The sequence below is a fragment of the Oreochromis niloticus genome, linkage group LG13 (assembly GCF_001858045.2).
Source record: "Oreochromis niloticus isolate F11D_XX linkage group LG13, O_niloticus_UMD_NMBU, whole genome shotgun sequence".
Classification (NCBI taxonomy): Eukaryota; Metazoa; Chordata; class Actinopteri; order Cichliformes; family Cichlidae; genus Oreochromis; species Oreochromis niloticus.
The window spans coordinates 31,835,038-31,862,095 of record NC_031978.2 but is presented as its reverse complement, the minus strand read 5'-3'; the positions used below and the strand labels follow the sequence as shown (position 1 = coordinate 31,862,095).

Genomic DNA, 27,058 nt, shown 5'->3' with positions numbered 1-27,058 from the left:
TCTTTTAGGGTATGTCTCTACCAGCTTTGCACATCTACAGACTGAAATCTTTGCCCATTCTTCTTTGCAAAACAGCTCCAGCTCAGTCAGATTAGATGGACAGCGTTTGTGAACAGCAGTTTTCAGATCTTGCCACAGATTCTGGATTGGATTCAGATCTGGACTTTGACTGGGCCATTCTAACACATGGATATGTTTTGTTTTAAACCATTCCATTGTTGCCCTGGCTTTATGTTTAGGGTGGTTGTCCTGCTGGAAGGTGAACCTCCGCCCCAGTCTCAAGTCTTTTGCAGACTCCAAGAGGTTTTCTTCCAAGATTGCCCTGTATTTGGCTCCATCCATCTTCCCATCAACTCTGACCAGCTTCCCTGTCCCTGCTGAAGAGAAGCACCCCCAGAGCATGATGCTGCCACCACCATATTTGACAGTGGGGATGGTGTGTTCAGAGTGATGTGCAGTGTTAGTTTTCCGCCACACATAGCGTTTTGCATGTTGGTCTCATCTGACCAGAGCACCTTCTTCCACATGTTTGCTGTGTCCCCCACATGGCTTGTGGCAAACTGCAAACGGGACTTCTTATGGTTTTCTGTTAACAATGGCTTTCTTCTTGCCACTCTTCCATAAAGGCCAACTTTGTGCAGTGCACGACTAATAGTTGTCCTGTGGACAGATTCCCCCACCTGAGCTGTAGATCTCTGCAGCTCGTCCAGAGTCACCATGGGCCTCTTGGCTGCATTTCTGATCAGCGCTCTCCTTGTTCGGCCTGTGAGTTTAGGTGGACGGCCTTGTCTTGGTAGGTTTACACTTGTGCCATACTCCTTCCATTTCTGAATGATGGCTTGAACAGTGCTCCGTGGGATGTTCAAGGCTTGGGAAATCTTTTTGTAGCCTAAGCCTGCTTTAAATTTCTCAGTAACTTTATCCCTGACCTGTCTGGTGTGTTCTTTGGACTTCATGGTGTTGTTGCTCCCAATATTCTCTTAGACAACCTCTGAGGCCGTCACAGAGCAGCTGTATTTGTACTGACATTAGATTACACACAGGTGCACTCTATTTAGTCATTAGCACTCATCAGGCAATGTCTATGGGCAACTGACTGCACTCAGACCAAAGGGGGCTGAATAATTACGCACACCCCACTTTGCAGTTATTTATTTGTAAAAAATGTTTGGAATCATGTATGATTTTCGTTCCACTTCTCACGTGTGCACCACTTTGTATTGGTCTTTCACCTGGAATTCCAATAACATTGATTCATGTTTGTGGCTGTAATGTGACAAAATGTGGAAAAGTTCAAGGGGGCCGAATACTTTTGCAAGCCACTGTAAATGAGGCCGGGGACATCGAATCCAAATGGACCATGTTCTGCACCTCCATTCCAGAGGCAGCTGCGAGGTAGTTGGTGCTCATCGTGGCGATAATCCCTGAATCAAATAGTGGAAACTGGAGGTAGCTATCAAGCTGAAGGAGTCCTATTTGACTTGGTTAGGCTGTGGGACTTTGGAAGCAGCTGATGGGTACGGGCAGGCCAAACAGAAAGCACCTTGGGTGGTGCCTGAAGCTGAAACTTGGCTGTCGGAGGCGGTCAGGCTATGAAACAAGACTTTCCGACTTCCTTGAAGCAATTCTGGCGAAGCATCAGGAGACTCAGGAGTGGAAAGCAGTGTTTCACTCAACTGGACCAACTCTCTCATGGATATTTGAGGTTGTCCGACCAGCCTAAATATCTCTGTCACCTATAAGCTGTAAAAATGTGAGATTTTCAAAAATATTGATGATTTTTGCTAAACTATATAGGGCATATAGGCATGGAAAGATGAATTGCTTCATATAGCTCTCTGCATGCCCTTTCATATGATAAATTGTACTCAATATGGTTTGCAGAAATTTTATTTGTGACCTTGGGTGCTAACATTGAAGGTCATGGTCAAATGCAATCCAACCTAGGTACTCATGTCCCCCAAGTCCTGGGATATCGACATGAAGTTAAAAGATGATCCACAAAAGATGTTGAATAATATAAAGTTTTTATTTATTTTCACTTTTTGTGTGACCTTGACCCAAAATTAAATCAGCTCGAGCTATTACCAAATTTGAACGTGGTATCTTAAAACCTGTGGACGATAGATTTCATCTGCTAGCAGTCTGTCACATACTAGAAGAAGTTGATCATATCTTCAGTGCAGTTAGTGGATAATGCGTTCTTCATCCTTTTCCAGTTTGATCCAAAGGGGCAAAAGGTATATAATGGAATGATCACCACCCGATGAAGCCAACAGAACAACCAAGCTGTGACAAGATTCTGAGAAAAATTCAACTGAGAAAATGTTAAAATGATCTCACAGTATGACTGTTGCAAAATAAAGTGACTTCAGTATTTATTGAGGGATGAGACCCATGTGCTAAGTTCCCACCAGAGTCATCACACATATCATGTCTTCTGAAAGAGACTTTAATGAATTTTGTCTGTTGTGTCATCCAGTCCTTGAGGAGGGTGTTCCACCAGCTCCTCTACGTGATTTTGATGATGAAAAAGGGCAACACTGGGAAGCCGTCCCTCCTCGTACCGAGCCAGACCATCCTCGCTACTCGTGACCAGGCCATCCAGTTTGTCTGGTAAATAGTTTTGTTTTAATATTCATCTGATACTTTTTTCTTGTCTACATCTCAACATGGTGGATGTTGGAAAGAAAAAGTTAAAACATGTAATCTGTTTCAGTTTTTGAATTGATTTTGATGATGACTATAGTTTTGGTAATGAAAGCTTGTCTTTAAAGGGATCTCATTTTCCATCTACGGGAGCCTCTCTCATCTTATGACAGACAGGTTAGGCTTCAGTGCCCCACCCTGAGAGACGGGGTGCACGGGGTCAGGTCACCAGTCTATCTCAGAGTAAATACAGATTCATATCTCTGGCTAGTTGAGAATTGGCCGTTAACTGAACCAGTCTTTGGAAAGTTCCCAGAGAAAATTTAGTTCAATTCAGTTTTAATTATGTTGTAAGGTAAAGAGCTTAACTGGTAAAACTGATTCTTATATAGCGCTTTTCTACTCTCCCAGAGTACTCAAAGCGCTCTATACAACATGCCACATTGACCCAATTACACCCATTCTCATAAGCACTTTCTCTACACTGAGTGCTTTCTAACTACATTCACCATCCGATGGATGCATCGGAGAGTAACTTGGCATGCATAAATACTCTAGGAACAACAAGTAGGCCTGCAGTGTGAGAGCGAAGTGCTCTAATAGGGTGATATGGTACTACAAGGTCATTAAGATAAGATGGGGCCTGATTATTTAAGACCTTGTATGTGAGGAGCAGGATTTTGAATTCAATTCTGGATTTAACAGGAAGCCAATGAAGGGAAGCCAAAACAGGAGAAATCTGCTCTCTCTTTCTAGTCCCTGTCAGGACTCTTGCTGCAGCATTTTGGATCAGCTGAAGGCTTTTCAGCGAGTTTTTAGGACATCCTGATAATAATGGTAAATGGCCTGTATTTATACAGCGCTTTTCTGGTCCCTAAGGACCCCAAAGCGCTTTACATATCCAGTCATTCACCCATTCACGCACACATTCACACACTGGTGATGGCAAGCTACGTTGTAGCCACAGCCACCCTGGGGCGCACTGACAGAGGCGAGGCTGCCGGACACTGGCGCCACCGGGCCCTCTGACCACCACCAGTAGGCAACGGGTGAAGTGTCTTGCCGAAGGACACAACGACCAAGACTGTCCGAGCCGGGGCTCGAACCGGTAACCTTCCAATTACAAGGCGAACTCCCAACTCTTGAGCCACGATGAATTACAGTAGTCCAGCCTGGAAGTAATAAATGCATGAACTAGTTTTTCAGCGTCACTCTGAGACAGGATATTTCTAACTTTAGAGATGTTGCACAAATGGAAGAAAGCAGTCTTACATATTTGTTTAATATGTGCGTTGAAGGACAATTGGATACAAAGAGTCCAAATATCAGCATTACTGAAAGCGGCTGTGCTTAATGTAGCTGGTCTGCACTGTGGCACATGGCATTGAACATGATAACAGTGAATGAATATAATTATATTAGATATAATAACTTAATTACTTTCAGAAAGACATCTACTGTGATAAAGTCTACTCTCCACTGCTGTGTAATCAATTATTGTAAATGTAAATGTTATCAGGAAATGATCAGACAGCAGAGGGTTTTCAGGAAACACTGTTAAATGTTCAGTTTCTATGCCATATGTTAAAACAAGATCTAGAGTGTGATTAAAGTGGTGGGTGGGTTCTTTTACATTTTGACAGAAGCCAATTGAGTCTAATAACAGATTAAATGCCATGTTGAGGCTGTCATTTTTAGCATCTACATGGATGTTAAAATCACCCACAATAATTATTTTATCTGAGCTGAGCACTAAATCAGATAAAAAGTCTGAGAAATCAGAGAGAAACTCTGTGTAAGGCCCAGGTGGACGATAGATGGTAACAAGTAAGACTGGTAATGTAATGTTTAATAATCTACACTTTCACTCTTGAGGGTTTTGGTGCTGTTGATGATGCTATATTGTTCCTGGGTGATTGTTTTTTGATGGTTTGGGAGCAGACACAGTGCAGGCGGATAATGTTTTGGAGGAATAATAGAAAGAGAGAAGGTCTGCGGAGGTGTGTTAAGGTGTTTTCACACCTGTGGTGGTGAACTCTGGTTCATTTTCCCCCAGTTTCAAACAAACTCGAGGGCGGTTTGTTTATGGTGTGAATGTGATGCGACCCTGATCTGAACGGGCGGGTATGAGTTACAAGTTTGTGCTAAAAACTGTCCCGTAGCCACGTATGCTTTGCAAGAAGGTATTATAGACATGCAAAAGTCTTTAGGGGCTAGCAACTAGCTGTGAAATTAACGCGATTTATCAATGTTCTCAAAAAACTAGTCCACAGCACCTTGTATTTATTTTGTTTCTCCCGCCCCAGACACATCAAGCTAATGGGCGGACACAACTGATTCGCACCAGAGTAAACAAACCACAGGTGTGGAAACTTCTTCTCAGTCTCGGTCGTTGTGTCCTTGGGCAAGACACTTCACCCGTTGCCTACTGGTGGTGGTCAGAGGGCCCGGTGGCGCCAGTGTCCGGCAGCCTCGCCTCTGTCAGTGCGCCCCAGGGTGGCTGTGGCTACAATGTAGCTTGCCATCACCAGTGTGTGAATGGGTGGATGACTGAATGTAGTGTAAAGCGCTATACAAATACAGGCCATTTACCATTTAAGACTGTAACTGGAATAACAAGGAAACAGACTTTAGCTGGTTGTGAAGCTGCTTGTCAGTCAATTGTCTAATTATTTTTGAGCCTTATTAAGTGGCGACTGTATAAAAATTAGTGTAATTTGTAAACGATTAACAGTTACTTTTGTTAAATTAAAGGTGAAAGTCTGCACTTCGGTCACTACTTAATTTTTTTGAAATCCCTGTGGAAGTATTTGGCAGCAAAATGATTTTTAAACATAGACCGGTTCATATCTGACCATTCCTAGAATTAATGATTGTTTACATTGTTAAAGGCATCAGTTTCAGTATGTGCGCGCACACAGAGCATCTTTGTAAGCATAATGGAGCAGTCATCACAGTCTCTCCTCTACCTTCTGCAGTTTAAAGGACCGACACTAATGTGTCACTTGAAGATGTCTAGGATCGTGACTATTCAGGGATGTTTCTGAATCTTTAAGAGCAGATGTGTAAAATAATTCTATATTTATATTTACAGTCATCTTGTGGATGAGCTGAAGGAGCTGGCACTGCCTTTCCTGCAAATCCTCCTACAGCACATCTGCTTCCAGGTGAATTCTCCAGCAAGCACTCAGCATAAATTCACTTTCTGCAAACACAGAATTCCAGTTTTTTTTTGAAGTTCAGAAACTGTCTGCATCTTAAAGTGTACAATGTGACAACTGTATTGGCTGCAAAGTTGCATTGTGGCATTGTTATCATGAATGTTTGCGTTGTGCTGATATACAGATGGTTGAAAAGAACGAGTATCGAAGCCATGGAGCTCAGGCTGTGGGTATGCTGACGTCTCAGATGGCAAGTGAAGACTATGCTTGCTTCATTAAGTGGCTGTGTAACTTCTCCAGAAGCTCAAAGGTAAGGTTTTACTTTAACTGTCTGAGAAATGGTTTCACTTCCACATGCTGACACTGGCGTAGACACTGCAGGTTTCTATCTGATCAATGATCTTGAGCTAACGCTACTCTTAAGTCAAACAACTGCTCAAATGATTTCCGTGTCACAGACAAATGTTTAGCGTCTCAATAAAATTTCAGCAGTTTTGCTGAAGTTGTAGCACACGTTCAAAGATCCTGATAAAACTCAATCAGAGCGCCTTTTTTTTTTTTTTTAATTTAAAATTATTGTGTTCATCTTCCTGTGTGATACTCTGTTTTATCCTGTTTGCTTATTTGGCGCATGTTTGAACTTAGCTAAATGTCAGTGAGCTTCATCACCTTCTGTCTTGCCATTCTTAATCAGGTTGCTCCTTTCAAAACTAGTCATTGCACTGTTAGTTCCTGCACACCATGGTTAAATAATCAAACCTGTGGTCTTCGACGCTCCTGTCGAAAAGCAGAGCGTCTCTGGAAGTCCACTGGGCTGGTTGTTGTTAAGGTTCAGATATTGAGGAGGAATCCAAAAATAATAACCACTGATCCGGGCTGGTGCAATTAGACGACATTTTAATGGATACACATGCGGAGTCCAACACTGTGCAGATTCAGGGTTGAACTAACTTACAATAGTCAGAACAAAGACTTTATAGGGGTGAGAATAGTACAGCCCCTTCTTCTGTTGCCAGGCAGACTCAATACAGCATACGTCAATCCACAAACGTTCAGTTAACTTTGAACACAGTTTAAAAAAGAACATTGTCTTCGGCTCGAACCCAGGTGCTTCCTGTCACCATCCTGCCCAGGCTTATCTTCTGGAACATCAGGCCCACGTTCTGCACAAACTGTCACTCATGCAGGCACAACTTTGCAGTTGCAAGCAAACCATGACTAAACTCTTACCTATATAAATTAGTCTAATACTGTGGGTGTGTGTGTGTGTGCTGTCCTTGATTTCACCCTTCACTTCATAAACCTTTCCACCAGACACTGAAACTATGTGTGTGTATGTGTGTAATAATCTTGACTGATATATAAAATGTATAAAACAAATGTTTCAATCTAATACAACTACTTAAAGCTTAATCAAAGATAAATGCATAAAAGATAATAGCATCATCGAAACTGCTCCTCAGAATTACTTGCACTCAGACTCTGCTTTCGGTTTCCCTTCCTGCAAAGCATGCAACTTCAAAAACATGTAACTTCCTGTCTTTACACAGAGTATATTTCCTGTCCCTGCAGTCTGCACAGAAACATTTAAGATTATAGGAGCATTGAAAAGCATTTAAAATTATAGATTCAACTCAACAGTTTAAAGTGGTTCTTACTGGACTTGTAATAAAAGCTTAATTGGGTGCCAATATGTTTAAACATTTAAATGCACTATCCCTACTTGGAGATTATGTGATTAATGCCATGGTAATATGAACAATAGCAGGGAAATAATTTCTCTAATCCCCACATTGTCCATCGGGAACACTTCAAAGAACTTCTTCACTTATTTAATGAGTCAGTCAAAGAGGCCAGATCCTCTTACTTCAATAATCTCATAAATCGTCATAAAAATAACCCAAGAATTCTATTTGATACCATCAACAGTATTGTTTCTCCTCCAACTCAGCATGCTGTGTTACTTTCTGATGAAGACTTCAGCACTTTCCTCAATTACTTTGTAAATAAGGTGATGGACTTGAGATCCAAAATCTCCTCAAGTGCCTCCCCTTATGAAGATGCCCCTTGTTGTCCCGGGTCATTTACTTCTTTTTCTCCAATCACACTCAATGACTTAATTGCAGTAATAGGTAAAATGAAATCCTCATCATGCTCCTTAGATATATTACCTCCCTCTGTCCTGTCTGGGACTCTCACCAGCATTGGTCCCACACTTCTATACATCATCAACAATTCACTGAGGCAAGGCTGTGCTCCGTCCTATTTTAAACATGCTGAGGTAACCCCTCTGTTAAAAAACAGAATCTAGATCCTACCTCCCCTAGTAGTTATCGTCCCATTTCAAGATTGTCATTTATAAGTAAATTACTAGAAAAAAAATTGTAGAAAACCAGTTCGGGTCCTTACTATGCCGATTGCAGATTTTTGACCCTTTTCAGTCTGGCTTTCAAAAGCAGCACTCTATGGAGACCGCTCTCTTAAGGGTCCATAATGATCTACTAATGGCATCTGATGCAGGAAATTGTTCCGTGATCATTTTGCTAGATCTTAGCGCAGCCTTCGATACCATCGACCACAAAATCCTACTTAACAGGCTGAAGGTTCTGGCTGGTATATCTGGCACCGCCTTAGACTGGTTTTCTTCCTACTTATCAGACAGGACCTTTTCTGTTAGGACTGATAGGTTCTCCTCTAACACTGCTGCCCTAACCTGCGGGGTTCCACAGGGTTCAGTTTTGGGTCCATTGTTATTTTCTTTTTATATGCTTCCTTTAGCTGGCATTATTCAGTCTTTTAGTGACCTGTCTTATCATTTCTATGCCAATGACATTCAGCTGTATATGTCCTTTAAGCCTCATCAGCTGGATAGGCTGTCCACCCTAGTCCAGTGTTTAACTCAAATCTCTGATTGGCTTTCCAACAATTACCTTGTTTTAAACATGAACAAGACAGAGACCATGATCATAGCTCCTCCTGATCTATATTCTAAAATCAGTCAGGTTCTTGCCCCTTTCTGTTCTTCTGCTAAGCCAAATATTCGAAATCTTGGAGTAATATTTGACTCTTCTTTGGGCCTTGCCTCACACGTAAAATCTCTGTCTCGTTCCTGTTTCTTTCATTTAAGGAATATTTATACTGCGACATATGGTCTCTTTAGCTGAACTGGAAAAAACTGTCCATGCGTTTGTGTCATCGCATTTAGATTATTGTAATTCCCTGTTTACCAGCTTGGATAAATCATCTCTTTCTCACCTCCAAGCTATACAAAACGCAGCAGCCAGACTACTAACTCGCTCTAGCAAGCGAGCTCACATCACTCCTATTTTATGTTCTTTACATTGGCTCCCAATAGATTTTAGAATTCGTTTTAAAATTATTGTTTTAACGTACAGAGCACTAAATGGCCAAGCCCCAGATTATTTATCCAAGCTTCTCACAAAATACACTGCTGCTCGCCGTCTCCGCTCACAGACTCAGAGTTTGTTGGTTGCTCCCAGAACACGTCTGAAGACGAAAGGGGGCGGAGCCTTTCAGTCTGTGGCACCAAGGCTGTGGAACAGTCTACCTCTACAACTACGTTTGGTTGACTCTGTGGAATCCTTTAAAAAACAGTTAAAAACTTTACTGATTAAACAAGCTTTCTGTTGACCAATGCTTTTTACATTTTTATATTTTTAATTTGCATTTAAATTCTATATTGTGTATATTGTGCATTTTGCTATTTATCATACTGTTTATTTTAATCTCTGTGTGCAGCACTTTGTGACTACCTGTCTATGAAAAGCGCTTAATAAATAAACTTTACTTACTGTCAGTGGTACTGACTGCGATGGCCTCTACAGATGGTGCACCGGCTGTTCTCTGTGGATGTGGTGATGGTTTTGCTGGAGCAGCCAGAGAGAAGACCAGAGGAGTGTCGAGATCCGGATCTTGTTTGTTTCCTGATGCACAGGTTCCTTATCCAGAACCTGCTCTTTGCTCGACGGATGGATGAATCTCCCACTGTCCAGGGCCATGCTCTGAACTGCCTGGCTCAGTGCCTGGAGCTGCCTTCTCTCAATGCCACCAGAGCCATCCACAACCTCTTCTGTGCCAGTGAGAACACCCTCACACACAGGATCTCAGTACAGTCTAAAGGGTAAAGACACAGGCCTTCAAACTAAATCATTAAAGTTGTTGTGTTTTCTTTCTGCTCTGTTAAGCTGGAACCCAGACGGTGCTGGAAGGTGAAATCACAGAAGGTAATGCTTGGTTTTTGTCTTATTTCCCTGTAGTCAGGTTAAAAAATAAAAGCCGTAGCCTGGCTCTCTGAGTCTTGCAGGTATTATATATCCTGGAAAAAAAGGTGTAAACTTTGTCACAGGACCACAAAACATGAATAAAGTGACCTTCAGTGTCACGCTCTGATCCCACTACTCAACTTTTGAGTAGTATTGACAGAGATCCATTATGACTATTCCCATAGCTGATAGCTATGGGAATAGCTACAGCTACGTACACACACCTGAAGAATGTAGTCCTGGGAGTGCAAAAGTTTTAGTGTCATTTTGATATAGATCAGTCAGTCTGTACATTGAGGCCGTTTTCCAGCCAATTTAAAAAAGGGACATAATCACTCGGTGTATGCAGTCATGGCTAAAAGAAAGTATAAGCTTTCATCAGTTCTAAACTTTTGTTTAAATTCAGCCTGAGATCAGCAACAGAACATGTTATACATAATTTACTCAGCAAACACTAAAACAACATCCAGAAGGAGTGTGTGAAAAGTTTCCATATGTTTCCATTCACCCTGAGGTCAGACCATGAGCAAAAACCACATGAGCTACATCTTTTATAGGTCATAGTTCATCCATCCATCTCTTTCCACTTATCCAATTCAGGGTTTCTTCACATCTCATTGTTGTGCTTTTCAACCACATGAGGGTTTACCTGGAGGTAAAGATGTTTCACCTCAAGATTTAGACTGACTCTGATTTCCTAACATGTACAGGAAACAACATGTAAGCTCTTAACCTGGGTGGAAGGAGAGATTTGTCCATGCACAGTGAGAATTTATCACATTAATCCAGAGAAGTTGGTTCCTGCCAGAAAAACCTCTGTTTTCTCAGTGTTTCATTGAAAAGTCAGGCTGTTGCAGTGGCCTAGTCAAAGTCCAGACCTAAAACCGACTGGAGGTGAAGAGAGCTGTGACTGCAGGGCTTATTTCTCTCGTTCTCTAAAGAAAACACAAAGGTTTACAACATAAATATCTCAGACCTGTAAACAGTCTGGAGCTGGCACAACAGGAAAATGCAAAAATAATGTTACTGCATCTCAGGTTGTATTCACCTGAGCCCTGACAAAGACCACATTATTTTTTTGTTTCACTGATGAAATCTTAGAACTGGCAGAGGATGTGCTGTGTTGACTATGACTGCACCTTGTAATGGTGTTGTTGATATGACTTTGTTTCAGGGACTCTCAGTAACCAGCACACGCTGAAAACCTACCGTACTCTTCCATTCAGGACTGTGGAGCTGAGCAGCACTGACAGCTCTGGTTGTTATGGTGAGATCTTCCATCTTCCCATTTTCTTCCACTTATTGAATAGCTTTAATATCTTATCGTGTATGTAACGGTGTGAGAGGCGGGGTATACCCTGAACAAGGTTGCCAGTTTGCCACAAGGCTAACACACATTTAAATCATTTTTATCACATGTTGGTTTTTATTAATTTGTTTTTCATGGACTGGATACTGGAGATCAGTGAGTCACATAGTTCATTTCTGTATTCAATGCAGCAAAAGAGAATTTGGCCCTCCTCCTGCGGCGTGTGAAGGATTCAAAGACTAATGTGAGGAAAGCAGCATTGCAGGTACCTGGAACTTAACATACTCGGGAACAGCCACGATTTAGATTGAAGTCATTTGCTGTGGGTGGGGGTGGGGTTAAATATATGCATTTTTCCAGGCTGACTTGTGTGCTCTTCCTGCACAGGCCTTGCTGGGTCTCCTGAAACATGATGTGATCCCCATGAGTTGGGAGAATCTTCAGACTTTGTCAGAGCGCTGCAGAGACCCATCTGTGTCTGTGAAAAAGAAGGCCCTGCAGTGTGTGGGGGACCTGCTCAGTGTGAGTGGAACCACATACTGATGGGGCTGTCACTGAAGTGACCGTGGGTAAGATCTAACCCTAACATCTCTCTACCAGGTTAAACCAGAGTGCAGTGTGGTGCAAAAGGCGTGGCTGCAGGGTGTGGTGCCAGCTGTGGCGGACTCTGAGACCTCGGTACAAGACAAGGCCCTGGAGGCGCTGGACCAGGTGCTGCTCAGTCAGGTCAAACCGTACTCTGCTGGCTGCCACCTGGATGCCGGTCAGAGGCTGATGTGGGACCTGCTGGGCCTACTGTGTCACGAGTGCCAGAACCTCAGGTGAAGCCAGCCTAGCTTTTGTTTCATATAAAATAACATATCTGTAATGTTTAACGTTAAATACTGAATGTGTTTGTACCCGGTCTCCAGTCGTTACTTTAGCAAGGCCTTCACCATCTGGTCCAAACAGAACAAGTTCACACCGTCATTTATCTCCAACCTGATCTCACATACTGAGGCTGATCATGCTGCCGGAGCCTGGCTGCTGCTCTCCAAGGTTGTTTCTTCATCCTCCAGACTGCCTTATGGCAAGATTCTGGACGCCTGGGACAAGATGGTCAGGTGGGCAAGACCAAATGAATCTGTCACGTTTATTTGAATTAAAATTTTTTGGTAGCACTTTATAATCTAGCCTGTAATTTGGCATGTCATTTTCCATAAGTTGGTGTGTAATTTGAATTTAATTTAAAAAAAAAACAAAACCCTAACACTTGTAAAACTGCATCAGAGGTGTAAGCATCGCTGTATCACTGTGTCAAAGTAACTGAGGATGGAACAAAGAAAAATATGAAGGATTTTTGGCGGCTAAGTCTTTTTTTGTGTTTTATAACCTCTGTGAATATGCTGCAGTAGACCAACAACGCCATAAAACCACAAACCCACAACTTTATTTATAAGCAGAGAAAGAAGCTTGTTTTTGGTTTTTGGTTTTTTTTGCTTATGATATTACATTTTTTGCCTAAAAGCTTTTTTTTTTCTTCTTCATACTTACTTGAGATACTCTGTATCTCATTGTACAACTGTATAGTGACAATAAAGGCATTCTATTCTATTACTTGATTACAAGGATGAAAATGGTGAAATCTGCAAACCTTCCTTTACTTTGTTTTTGTTTTGTTTTTACCTCCACCTTCTGGATGCAAACTCACTTCCACCGTTTATTAAAAAACAATCTGCAGCCCTTCTATGCATTGTGGGCTTTTTTGGAAACAAAACAAAAACAAACAAGGTGAACAGCAACACTGTACACAGGGGCAGACTGATACATGATAGGTTTTGTGTGCATACAAACAAATATATTCTTTACGCAATTTTGAATTACATGGGGCCATTTCTGCCGACTTGTACGCCCTCATCACTGCATCGTCAAACCTACCAATCACCCAATGTAAGGAGGGAAAAATGCGTGATGCAGAATGAGCAACACTCTCCTTTGACCAATCAGATCTGTAAGATGGCAGGAAATGGTGATTTTCAGGAACCTGTCCTCGCAGCAGAGATGTCTTTATTAGAGAAATGTGATGTTGTGGTGGTTGATTTAAGGTTTGGACAGCAAGACAGAGTTCATGTTTTTGAAACATGAACGATAGAGTTGGTTTTGTTTTTGTTTGGAGAGTGATGAAACTTAGTTTGGTAAGCTGTGACCTCTGTCAGGGGACGTGGGAAACACAGGAATCTGTGTTTACATCTTTTTGTGTAACACAATACTCTCCGTCTCTTTCACCCCCATCATTCCCTCAATTTTTCCCTCCTCCTCAGCAACCAGATACCATGTGCTGCCATATAATTTTTGACATGGTGGATTTTTCTACCAACAGATAAAGGCTGACATGTTTTTGTCTTGGTTTTTTTCTTTTACTTGGAAGTAAACTACTTCTTAGGAGATCCTTTTTTTTAACTTTCTTTAAGACTTTTTAGACTCTGCTGCGTCATCTTAAATTTGTCGTGTGATTTAGACAGCACACCCTGTAAAATGGTCAAGGGTTGACACCAAGTCGCCAAATGTAAATGGTCATAAATAACTTTTCGCTAACAGCAAGTCAGTCTCTTAATGTTAATGTTGTAATGATCACTGCTTTGCTATTTGCAGATTAATTAATTGTTTAATGATTTGATTGTCTTCTCTTAGATCAAAGGATGTAAATGCAACAACATGCTGTCACATCCTGTGTGTGATGGGAGACATTGCCGCGCATTTAAATGAAGAAACAAAGGAAAGGGTCGTCGGTAGGTTGAGTAAGGGGATAGATGGCGGGGGATTACTGAGAGAAATGATCTGACTGAGTCTCTCACCATCTCTTTGCAGCTGATCTGATGTCTTGGTTGAAGACTTTCACTTTGCCTTTGGAGGTGATCAGTTCTGCTGTTGAGACTCTTTATCAGTTTGGCTGCAGTGAAGACATCAAGCAGACTCAGGTGAGAGATATTTATACTTCAGCGGCTGATGTACTTTATGACAGCAATGAAATCCTTTTTTTTTTTTTTCAGTAATAGAAACAGTTGTTAGTCTCCATCCTGTTTAGATGACGATCAGTCAAACATAAGAACAATGTAACCAGGTAAGTTCCAGCAGGAGGCAGACAGTGCCAAAAATCCTGCCCTGCTCAAAGATTGAATCAGGTATGACTGAAGCCCATTATTCACTGTGAGTTTCTTATGTTCTGTGCGATTGCTTTTGTTGTTGTCAGGCTTTTCTGAACCAGCGCTGTGGTGAGTTGGTGTCTGCCTGCGAGTCATATTTGGCCAGCATAATCCTAACTGACAATGGAGCTCAGAACCTCGATGAGGAGCTGATGGTGAGAATAAACTGTTAGCAGACTTGTCCTTGTTACTTCAGAAATGTCCTTATTATTGTAGCAGAAAGGTAAACCTTCACGTTGAAGTTATTTATGTTCAGTGGTGGTGACACATACTCTGTAAATAAATGTTAAGAGATCAATTGTTCTTGTCTAGCTGTCATTTCAGAGTGAACAACACAAGATACTGAGGGTTGCAAAGCCTAGTGTTATAGAGCAGAAGCCTAATGACAGAAACCCAAACCTCGCTCTCCTCAGCCAACCTCTTCTAGCTCGTCTCAGGGAATAGCTAGGTCAGCTGCAAAAGATGATTTCTCAGCTGGCCCCTGGATTTACCCTGGGGCCTCCTCCCAGTAGGACATGCCCAGAACAGCTCACCCAGAAGCCATCCAGGAGGATCCTAGTCAGATACCTTAACCACTTGACCTGGCTGCTTTCAATGCGAAGGAGTTGTATACTCTGAGCCTCTCTTGGATGGCTGAACTTCTCACCCCATCTCTAGGGGAGCAGTCACCCTTTAGAGAAAGCTCATTTCCGACACTTGTACCCATAATCCTGTTTTTTCAGTCACTACCCAAAGCTCGTGGCCATAAACTAACAGCTTTGCTTTTATGCTCAGCTGTCTCTTTCCCATGACAGACAGTATGTCTGCACCACTGCAGCTGCTGCCCTAATTCATCTGTGGATCCCCTTCTTCCCTCAGTGGAACAAGATACGTGAACTCCTCTACATGGGGTAGCAACTTGTCCCTGACCCAGCGTGGGCACTCCATCCTTGGAGGTGCTAATTTTTGTATCCACCACTTGATATTCAGCTGTGAACGGCTCAAGTGTGAGCTGGAGGTCCCCACCTGATGAGGTGGACCACATCATTTACAAAAAGCAGACATGAGATTCTGAGGCCACAGAGGGAGAAACCTTCTGCCACTTGGCTGCGCACAGATACTCTGTCAAGCAAAAATTATGAAAGGAATGGTGATAAAGGGCAGCTCTGGCGGAGTCCACCACCTACTGGAACCCAGTCTAACTTATTGCAGACCAAGCTCTCCCTCTGTACAGGGCTGAATGGCTCATAACAATGGGCAAGACGCCCCATACTTGTGCAGCACCCCCTAGAGGAAACCCCGAGGGATGGGGTCAAAGGACTTCACGAAGTGGACAAAGTACATGTAGATTGGTTCGGCAAACTCCCACATATGATATCTCAAATATACTAGAGACGATAGAGAGCTGGTCCAGTGTTTGGTGACCAGGAGCAAATCTGCATTGTTCCTCCTGAATCTGAGTTTGACTAATGAACCAGACTCTCCTTCCCAGCAGCAGGGAAGCTGAGGAGTGTGATTCCCCTGTAGTTGGAGCACACCCTCTGGTCCCCTTTCTTAAAAATGGGAACCACCACCCCAGTCTGGCAGGCTGGGTTCTCAGTCATGGATACCCACTGCAGCCCACCACCTCTCACCAACGCCCACTCCAAACTGGAACAGAGTCCAGCCCCTCTCTGAGGCTGGCTCCAGAGCCCAAGCCATGGGTTAAGATGAGACTGGGTAGATGTAGCTGGTATCTCTCAACCTCACGCAGTAGCTCCGGCTCCTTCCCCTTGGGGGAGGTTATGTTCCATGACCGAATTGGCCTAGAGAGCCAGGGATCCTCCACCTCTGGCTGCCGCCTAACACACATTGCACCCTATCCCTACAACGCCTCATGGAGATGGTGGGCCTACAGGACGTCCTCCTCACTCACTGTCATTACTGTCAACTATGAGTAACTCTAATCACTGTATAGTCCTATAACTATTAACACTGTGCAAGAATGAAGCCTTTGGGTTTTGGGGGTGAACTGCACAAGGCAGGAATTGTTCAGCGGTCCTCGTGCTTAAGAAAAAGTGAGATGAAGAGCTGTGAGGCGTGCATGAAACAGATCCAGTCTGTTCTTTAATGTTTGTGGTGTGATAACAGTTTTAATAAAACTTCATTCAGGAAGACGGGAAAAATGAAACGTTAACAAAAATCTGATGATGAAAATGCCACGGTGCACGTTTGAAAATCAACGTGTGATCAACCGTGCAGGGCTTGTGGCTCTGATAGACGTGGTTTCTCTTTCAGGTGAAACATCTCCACACTCTGGGTGTGGCATCACTTCAGTGTCCTGCCAAAGTTAACAAGAGGACAGTGCTGCTAGTGGAATCTGTCCTCACAACACATTCTGAGAAACTGGCAGGTAGGAAAGACTGAAGTTAAAATACATACTGTGTGTGTGAGTGAACGTCTCCAGAGACGTGGAGTTTAGAACAGCACAGCTGGTGGTGTAAGGTGAGCACAAGTCAGGTGACATTTTGAATATGCCACAGTTGGAAATCAAGCGAGGTTTCAGACTCTACAAGGTCCTCTGCTTTAAACAGGTGCTGTGACATTTTCTTCAATGTACCACTAAGTCTTGTACTATCCAGGGCAAGGCCAGATTTACTAAGCATGGCTCTGCTAACCTGTTTTTCATATTCCATCTTTAAAAGAGTGCCAGACAGAGCTGCCAGCTTCACTGCCTCTTTCTCAGTTCAAAGCAAACTGGCTGCCTACCAGAGTAAGAGCCCATGGAGTCATCACTTTAGGTAAACCGTGTGCGTCCTCCAAGTTTAGCTCTGACTCTTCACTCCGAGCCATAAGCTTAAATGTTTTTTTGTGATTGTGTGCTTCAGGTAAATTGGCTCTGCAAAATGAAGAACTAGCCCAAAAGTACCTGCCTGTGTTTGCCAGGGAGTTGGAGGTTGGCACAGAGGTTTCAGTACGCAGCAACGTGGTTGTGATAATGTGTGATCTGTGTGTGCGATATACCAACATGGTGGATCACTACATTCCCAACATCTCTGCTTGTCTGCGAGACAAAGAAGCTGTCATCAGAGAGCAGACTCTCATCATGCTGACCAACCTGCTGCAGGTGAGTTCCTGTTTTTAATGTCATTATACTTCTGTAAGTAGTCCTCTTTTGAGATGTTCCAACGTAATAATGGTCATAATGGTCGGATGATGCCCATTTCAGGATTATGTAGCAAATTACAGATGTGACGTTACTGTCACATGTTAAACATGGATGGACTTCAGTGCGACCTCTTTTAGCTGATTGGTTTTTTTCTCATCACTACGTTTTAGGAAGAATTTGTGAAATGGAAGGGCTCCCTGTTCTTTGACTTCATGGTGGCTCTTGTTGACCCGGTCCCGGCCATCGCCAGGTAATTCATACTGTGTATACACAGACAGAACATGAAAGTAGGATATGCAACCACAAATCCATTCATTTTTGAATCCCTGACTGGCAATCAAGACAAAGATTATGCACTCAGCAAACACATTAATAGGAACAACAGTTGAGTCATGCATAGGGAGCAGGTTTCAGGCTGTGGCTTGTGTGTGTCTAAAGCATGAGGATGGTTTGTTTTCCTCGACTCATTATAATCAGTATTTAAATGTTGGTGTCCGTCATCTAAAGCTGCTTTCACAAAACTGAGGCTCATATGTTTTACCTCTTTTTAGTCTCACTGAATACTGCCTGCTCCACCTGCTGCTGAAGAAGAACCCAGAAATGTTCAGCCAGCACTTCATTGAGTGCATCTTCCATTTCAACTCCTACACAAAACACAAGTCCTACAACAAATTCTCTCAAAGTGAGAGGTATGAAGCTGCTTGTTTCTGATCCTGTTCAGCTTGATTTCTCCTTGGTATTTCCTAGCTTCATGAAATATTTGTCGAGTTTATTCCTTTTCTTTTAACATTCACGCAGAGAACGCATTCACTTCTCCCTAAAAGGACAACAGTACCGTGAGAAGCGCTTTCAAATCTACTGCTTCCTGTTGGAGCACTTTACAGATGCTCAGCGCTTCAACATCACCAACAAGATCAACCAGACCATTTTAGGTAAACTTAAAAGAAGAGTAAAAGTTTTAGGATTTTGTTTTCAGATTCGGGCCTGTTGTTAAAGCACTATTAACCAGAACGCTTGTCTTTTTGTGTTCTTACCTCCTATATCAGCGTGCTTTGCTGATGAAGAGCTGCCCCTGGATGCAGATGGTGCTAACATTTTGTCAGAGACTTTCAACATCTTGAGCCTTAAAGAGTTTAAGCTGCAGACCATATCTAGTTCAGCAGGCGCTGCTGCAGGGGAGGAAGCAGAGGAGGAAAACATGGCCACCATGGCCAAAGCTGTTCTGCAGGCCGCACAGAAGAAAGTGGTGTCACAGGTGACCAATTCTCTATATTTAACATGTATTTTGGTTCTTTTGTTCCTCTTTCTACTCGTCTCAGCTTACTGAGGCAGTTGGTTTCCCTCCTTCAGGCTGGTCCTGCTCGATAAGTCTTCCTGTCGCCAGTTTAGTCACAGGAGACCTCATGCTCATTTATAGTAACGTATAGTAACAATGACACAAATAACTGTTATATAACATGTGTCATATGAGCTATATAATTATAGGACACTGAACTAGGCTTTCCATAAAATGACACACATTTCAAGTAATGCCTAGCACCGCCCATTAGACGTGTATTACTCAATTTTTGTAACCTGGTGTTCTCAGCAGAGCCAGTTTGAATTCATCAACACAGGAACTTATCTGAAAGTACCTGAGCTCAAAGATTCCCAGATTACAGGATGCCAGCGAGCCAACAACACCTGCTTATGAGCTTGTGGTGATGGCATACGTCTTGCATAAATAATAAATCATTCTAAATGTTTGCAGATACGGCCACTTAAGATGATCGGCTAGGCCTTGACTGTAAGGACATCCCCACCTGTGGTGTGGATGATGTAACCATAAGCAGTAACTCCCCTAAGCAGCATTTAGAAAGCTGGTGGTGTTTTGTGCATCCACCAGAGGTTGGAGGTCATTTACATCTGACATCATGTTGAATCCGCTTCATAGAATGATACTGACTGTTTAGTTTATTTGGGTCCGCTCGGTCAGAAGCCAAATTTCTAGGTTGATGCTGTTTTGCAGTGCAGAGCATGTTCATGAAAACTCTGACAGCATAATGTGACAGAGGACACGTACTCTGCTGAGGAGAAATCATCGGTTTCAACAGCAAAAAACCAAATATCGAGTAGTTAAACCTTAAGTTTGGAATTCAAACACGTTTCTTTTCACAGCACAGCCTGAACAGCTTTCTTCTTATTTCTGTAAGTAGTCTACAGAAATGGTTCTCTTGGCTACAACAAAGACTTGTCCAAAGAACAACTTTAACCCTCCTGTTATGTTGCGGGGCAAACTGACCCATTCTGAAATATTTAAAATATTTGTATTTGAAGATGAAGGCTGTCACAAAGTTGATTCTGAATCGGATGACTCTGATTATGAACCAAATGAGGAAAATGCTATTTATATCCATCTAAGCAAGACAGTCCCATCAAGCAATGGTGAAGTATAGAGGTCTTCATCCTCAGAGATGCATCAGGCTAAACTGTCTGCAGGAAGTATAATCCAACTAGACTGGCAGCAACTCATGTGATAGCTTGGTGTGCCTGAGTCAATACAGAAAGTCATTCTCAAAATGACTAACCTGTAGGGACTGATGCATTTGGGGGGAGACTTGGAAGGATGGAGTCCTCATCCTGGCTGGAGTCAAAGGATGACTCAACAGCCACAGACGTGTCTAATAGTTTTGGTGATTTGCTCTGCCAGGTGTCTCATCAAACTGACTGAAACTGAAAGTTTTATCCATCTACTTTACATTTTCAAAATGTAACTTTTAAAGTTTTTTATATTTCAGCAGATGAAATATTTGAGCTTGATTGAAGGTAATCTTCACTCATTATCCACATTAATCCAACTTTTGATCCATAGGTTAGGAAGAAGGCCTTCATAGAGAACACTGTTCCTCTCATCATTAGCCTGAAGAACCTGCTGGAGCAGAAGCGCTCTCCTGTTCTCAGAGATCTCATGGGCTACCTGCAGGTAAGTCCAGCATGCAGTTCTGGGTTTTCTCTGCAGATCCATTTGATCAAATGCAGTGAATGATCTGCATGTACTATGGAAAAAATCCACAGATTTACAGCACTGTGTTAGTTGCAAAGCATCAGTTTGTGCTTCTATTTCTACTCTTCTAAGGGAGAAAATATTGTAGCAAAGGTAACTGCGTTAACCTTTGTGTGTCTGACATCAGGTGACTATGCAGGACTACCGTAATGAGGTGAAGGAGATTTTTTCTGGAGACGAGCAGCTGGCAGCTGAAATGGAGTTTGCTCTGAAAATAGCAGAAAAGGAGAGAGCGACAGTGGAACAGGTGGACAACGACAGCCTGGCAGGAGATGGCAAAAAGGCACAGGTAAGAGCACAGTGCATGTGCAGTTCTGACTGCAGCTTCAAAACACTATGAACCCACTGATTTAGAGGAAATGTACAAGAAATTGTGAGAAAGTACATGTAGTCTACTGTCCTGTTTTTAAAACAGACTTTAGTGTTGAGTGTGATCATTTTCACTGTCAAAAGACTTTCTGTGCATACAAATGTGATAAACTGCAGGTAACATCCTCTCGCTCGCTTCCGAATCCTTCAGCTGTGCACCAATCGTCTGATAGGCTCAGATCACGCTGCGTGCCCGTGGGGGGTTTAAAGATCATCTGAACACGTTTGTTTTTAATAAATTATGTTTATTTCTGTTCTAAATAAACAGAAATAAACATAGACTTGTCTATTTCAGACACTACTCTGTAGTCTATAAAGGTGAATATATGGTTTAAGTAATCTGCTGCTGCATGCTGGACGTTCTTCTGGGAAAAAGGAGTCGGTGCTCAGCTGCAGACCGGGGAACCCCATGCATCACTGTGGATCATCCTCTGTAGACTGAATGTATGCCTGCTAATCTCTGTATTTTCCATCCATCCATCCATTCGCTTCCGCTTATCCTTTTCAGGGTCGCGGGGGGCGCTGGAGCCTATCCCTATCCCTAGCCTATTTTGAATATGAATATATTCCAGGTAATGTGGAATTGGTCAACAGATCAACATCAATCTCTAATAACAGCAGGCTAACGTTCATGTTTGCTTTATGACAAATCCAGAACGTTCCAGGATGTAGCAGCAAGTTACTCCAGAAAGGTCTCACTAAGAAAGAGACACGAGGATTGTGTTACACAGTCCTCAGACTTTGTACAAGTTCCTTGAAATATTTTCTCTAAATGAACTTTCTTCTTATGAGATTGTCTGACTGTTTGAACTGTTTATTTATTATATGAATGATCACTGTCCCTCCCCAGGGTTCAGCCCAGCGCTCTCCTGTCAGATCCACGGCCCTGCTGCCATTTACCTTTGCCACACCGCAGCCACCTCGTCCAAACCTCCAGACTGCTCGACTGGCACTCACTGACCGGTAGGCTTCCAGCAGTATGAGGCACTTGCACTCCACTGTAGAGTGTGGCATGGTCTGATTCATGACCTGAGATCACTGTTTGGGGCTCCTTCGTGTGACCAGTAATCACCTGCAGACCGAGCCTTTTCTTTGGTTCACATTTAGTCTTAGACACAGAAAAGAAGAAGTGGTGAAAATGAACCAGCCACTTCTACGAGTTCATGTTTACTAGTAGATCTAAACTAGTAATTAGTAGAAAGGATTCTGCTGGTTTAATTCAGTACAGTGTGAAGCTACGGCTCAACTTATTGAAATTCGTGTGTCTGTCTGTCTGTCAGTGTGCGTGGATCCAGGAGGCAGGACGATGTCCAGTCTAAATCAATCGCTCTGGAAGGAACAGGTACAGTTCAGTTCACTGGTTTGAACAAATGTCATTTATCCTGAATGTCTGCTAAGTGAAGAGGAACTGAAGGAAACCAACACACCTCAAGGAAAATGTATGGGATGGGATATTGCATCAGAAAATTTGATTTAAATTCCACAGTGTCATGTGATCATTGTGCCTAAAGTGAAAAATACTGAAGAACCTTTCATCAGCGCTTGAAGCTTGCAAACATCAGAAGTGTACATTCCTATATTATAATAGTAAATAAAGGGCAGGTTTCATCTTTTTCACCGATCTCACACTGAAGTGTGAATCTACTGAAACAAGGTAGCAGCAGCATTATAGTGCAAGAGTTTAGGTGCAGTAAATGTCAAACGTAGCCCATGTAGTGTTTTCCCTTCATATTTGAAGTTCAAGTGCAAAATCACAGCTCGACACATTAGTTTAACAAGAAGTGAAGTAGCTTAACTTTATATATGTCACATAATAAAACAAAAATATGGATGACATATCTTGGGTTGAATGTTTTAACCAGTAGCCTAAAGCCCTGTTTTTATACAGTGCAACCATAATGTGTAATGTCCGTGTGCCGTTTGCCCTTCTTGTCATACAGACTTTAACTAGCAGCTAGTGTTTTGTTCACATGGGTTACACGTCGTAGCTCCTGCGTAGCCTGGTTGTAGATGAGGGCGTGTTTTTGCCTCAGGTGGAAAAACAGTAGAAAAGTATTGTTCTTTAATAGAGGTGACTGTCAGGGACGACATGGATGGATATAGTGTGTGTGTGTGTGTGTGTGTGTGTGTGTGTGTGTGTGTGTGTGTGTGTGTGTGTGTGTGTGTGTGTGGCATATCCATTGTGACTGTGTTGATTTGACTGTTTTTAGTGATCCCTAAAGGAGCTGCCAGTGACAGAGCCATCAGCACACCAAAGGGTAAGAGCCGACCAACCAGCACAGTTCATGCAGAGATGTCAGTTTCAAGGTTGCCACTGGCAGCTGAAACAGACAGCAGGTCCCAAAATTAAGGGTGGACAGTACAAAAAAGAATGGAAACTGAGATATTTGGATATTTAAAATTCCTCTAAACTAAGAAGGTAAAGAGCTCAACTCTTTACACCTGGTCACAGTAAGCTGTTCTTCAGAGACAGAATAGTAATTCTCCTTCGCCAAGCAGGAAATCTGTGGAACTGCTGCCAAGACGTTTGGCTTTATGATTTTGTTGCCCAGGACCAAACTAATGACAACTTCTCCAAAAGTAAAACTAATTACAGATTTAAATGGCAAAACTAGCTTAAGTATACTCTTACTGTTTTAAAGAAAGAACAATAGTGGATGCAAGTGATGATTCATAAGAACTGTCCACAACAATGGGAGTAGGAGCCTGACGGGTAGCACTGGTGGCACCCTGATTAGTTTTTAACCTCAGTTTACTGATTAATGAGATTTTTGCTGATTTTGCTTTTATTTATTCTGGTCCTGTTCTACTGAAATGTCGCATTCAATGTGTATCACCGTACAGACTATCATTAATGTGACTGCAGGTATGGGCAGGGGTGGGGCAAGAGCGGGCAGTAATGATCAGAACTCTACTGCGAGTGGGATTTAAAAAAGTCTATACTCTAGTCCATACATGCACATGTAACTAAAGTGCTGGTATGGTTGGGTGAATGAGACATGCTGTACAAAGAAAAGCACTGTATAAGAATCAGTCCTCTTAACAATAAATATAATAACAATGTACAGTCATTAGCAGTAGCTTTGTTGTATCTGCTCTGAGCTCAGTGAGGAGGACCTGAAGCAGAATGGCTTCACTCTCCAAACATTGCACCGTAGTTACTTTACTACATTATGGTACCATACTCTGTTGGTTATAATCTCAGTGATATTTTTGTTATCCAAGCAATTTGATACTCTGTAGCACATGATGATGTAATCCCCAAACCCTCGACTGACCCATCTCTGTTTGTCCACTAGGTGTCAAAATCAACTTGACCTTTGATGAAGGACTGAGTGCAATCCTCAGTGAGCAGGGAACAAGTACGTTTCTGACCAAACACTGACAATGCCAACTTTCTGTCTGCTTTTTGTTTCGTTCTATCTTCAGCTTGTTTATAATAATCGCTGTTTTGTGTGTGCTGACAGGTGTAGAGGGCAGCGTTCTTCATGTGCGATCGAGTGAAGCGCCGTGAGTGCACTTCTCTTTTCTTGGTGTTAGTTTAACTCGGTGCTGGTTCTGCATTAACTGTTTAAGTGCCTGAGCGCTACACTACAGAGTGGGTGACACTTAATGACCATGGCAAACACACATACACAATCCAGCATCACACTGGGACAGCAACAGCAGTGAAGACAACTCGTATGTTACACTGTTTTGTAATAATTTAACAAACTAAAACAGCCGTACTTGATTAATAAGAACAGAGTTACAGAAACATGGCAGGAAACTCCAGAAGAACGAAGTCACACATTGTTGGGTTTGTTTGTTTTGTGGTGTTTGTAGGCCTATAGCTTTGTCACATTATTGTACTGGTATTACATTACAGTGTATGATCTCTGCATGGCATGTGTGTACTGTTCAGGAGGAGCAGTTTAAACTCAGCTCTGTTGTTTGTTTGTTTGTTCAGAGCTCCTGGACCGAGGCAGTGGAATGTGCAGTCTCCTCTGCGTCTGAGGAAGAGAGTGTAGTGGATATGTCACTCAGTTTGTGTGTTTGTGTGGGTTGTTTTTATTTCTATCTAAAATAATATCCTTTTTTGTCACTTGGATTTTTTTCAGTCTTTGTTTAGCTGCATTTGCACTGATGTATTGATGTACAATATGAAATAAAAGTTCAACAATTGGTGTTTCACTGAGAGGGGGTTCTATCATTCATTTCTTTTGTCTTTGTTGAAATGGAACAGAATAGCCCTTTATTGTCATTGTACATGTACAACATAATTGTGGGTGCTCCACAGCAACTGTGCAGGAATAAAATATATATAGTAAGACAGCAGGAATAAACAACAGACATACAAAACGATAGAAAACGTTCCGCAGGGACAAACTACACCGTTTCCAAATAGAATGGACTTAACATGTCGATCTTCTGTCGTCTTACTGACCACTGACAGCATTTCACAGATTTAATCATACATGGAGGGCTGTTGTTCAGGAGGCGGAGCCTCTCAGCTATCATCAGTTTGATGCCAGCATTACAGTAAAAATTCATCCTGCTTATGACCATCAGCTGTATTCTTTTAAATTATGAGGTCATAAATAAGAGATGTACATGCATAAGTATATAGTGCAACATATGATGCACTATATACATCAAACCACAGGAACATCACTGGGGTTATAAGAGGCAGAAAACCATTCACACACAGCACTTGGATGCTGTAGCTATTTATTTGGTTTAACCTCTCAAGGACCGAAACGTAAAGAAAATGCTGTGTGAAGCCTTGTAGTCACAGCTTTCCCACTTTTTTTTAAGCATGGAGTGGCAGCTTGGTGGTGTGGTGGTCAGCACTGTTACCCCACAGCACCAAGGCCCAGCGTTCAAAGACATGACCTTTGCTCTTTAAATGAACTGAGAGGAATTCCACATTAATGAAAGGATTTGTATTAGCATTAAGAACTTTTGTTGGACTGATGTAATTTGCATAAGTTGGCTCGACTACGTTGGTCCAACTCGAGTACATTGTTGGAATAACAGAACTGAATAATTCTAAACTAAGGCAATAATAATAATAATACATTTTATTTATAGCTGCCTGTAAGACCCTCAAGGTCACCTTACAATAGCACAAGAACAATAGCAACAATACAATATAATAAAACGGCAAAATAAAATTTAGCATTAAGGTAAATAAGAAAAAAAAATCAAGCATGAAAGTATAAAAGCTGAGCAAGGTAAAAATGGACTAATACGGAATCGGGTGTATGCAATTCTGAATAGATGGTTTTGAGACGTGATTTAAAAGTGGTGAGAGTTTGTGGTCCGGAGATCTGGTGGAAGTGCAAAGTCTCGGGGCAGAACAACTAAAGGCAACTAACTAAAGCAACTTAATCATGTGGAAATCCTTTTCCCTTATTTTTTTATGTTCATTCAAATAGTTATTTTTTGAGTGTATTGTGATCGACAAACACAGGTGTGAAAAGAAAAAGAGAAAAAAGTGTAACTGTGTTAAAAAGACATGATGTTGATATTCATATGAGACTGAGGTGAGCACACTGTTCCATCTGTCTAGCACAGGATTTCACATTGGTTATTACAAAAAGATAACATATATTTTATTTGTATTTGGTATAAGGTACTAATCAATGTAAAAAAAACAATTAGATAAATAACACAATCATTAAAAATACTGAAATGTAAAAAATGGGTTGCACATATCTCATTAATATCACACAAAATAGAAAAATATATTTATCTAAGCAGAATATTGGTCCATGTTATGTGTTTAGAGTTGCTGTGGCTTACAGCATTAAAGTGGGGACCAAAGTGATTTTCAGCAGTAAAATATAAATATAACATAAAAAATGCATACATTGTGCAGGATCTGAAAAGTGAAGTCAATGCAGAAATGCCATAAATATACATTGTTTTTAATGATCACCAGGGAACAAGT

General features: G+C 42.0%; 1 protein-coding gene across 1 annotated transcript in view; it reads left to right on the top strand.

The window, feature by feature from the left end:
* Positions 1-25,302, top strand: part of ncapd3 (non-SMC condensin II complex, subunit D3) — a 34,940-nt gene extending 9,638 nt beyond the window's left edge. Inside the window, exons 10-37 of the mRNA XM_025897340.1 lie at positions 2,483-2,616; positions 5,744-5,816; positions 5,995-6,120; positions 9,656-9,908; positions 10,016-10,054; positions 11,268-11,360; positions 11,594-11,667; positions 11,790-11,924; positions 12,003-12,223; positions 12,314-12,505; positions 14,073-14,170; positions 14,250-14,359; positions 14,632-14,739; positions 16,841-16,955; positions 17,248-17,343; positions 17,431-17,669; positions 17,882-17,961; positions 18,263-18,400; positions 18,510-18,643; positions 18,758-18,966; positions 20,563-20,673; positions 20,882-21,043; positions 21,974-22,086; positions 22,404-22,465; positions 23,334-23,381; positions 24,423-24,485; positions 24,591-24,633; positions 25,073-25,302. Coding sequence (XP_025753125.1) covers positions 2,483-2,616; positions 5,744-5,816; positions 5,995-6,120; positions 9,656-9,908; positions 10,016-10,054; positions 11,268-11,360; positions 11,594-11,667; positions 11,790-11,924; positions 12,003-12,223; positions 12,314-12,505; positions 14,073-14,170; positions 14,250-14,359; positions 14,632-14,739; positions 16,841-16,955; positions 17,248-17,343; positions 17,431-17,669; positions 17,882-17,961; positions 18,263-18,400; positions 18,510-18,643; positions 18,758-18,966; positions 20,563-20,673; positions 20,882-21,043; positions 21,974-22,086; positions 22,404-22,465; positions 23,334-23,381; positions 24,423-24,485; positions 24,591-24,633; positions 25,073-25,133 — 3,330 coding nt within the window. The 3' untranslated portion in view covers positions 25,134-25,302. The remainder of the gene's footprint in view (positions 1-2,482; positions 2,617-5,743; positions 5,817-5,994; positions 6,121-9,655; positions 9,909-10,015; positions 10,055-11,267; positions 11,361-11,593; positions 11,668-11,789; positions 11,925-12,002; positions 12,224-12,313; positions 12,506-14,072; positions 14,171-14,249; positions 14,360-14,631; positions 14,740-16,840; positions 16,956-17,247; positions 17,344-17,430; positions 17,670-17,881; positions 17,962-18,262; positions 18,401-18,509; positions 18,644-18,757; positions 18,967-20,562; positions 20,674-20,881; positions 21,044-21,973; positions 22,087-22,403; positions 22,466-23,333; positions 23,382-24,422; positions 24,486-24,590; positions 24,634-25,072) is intronic.
* Positions 25,303-27,058: the final 1,756 nt, after the last annotated feature.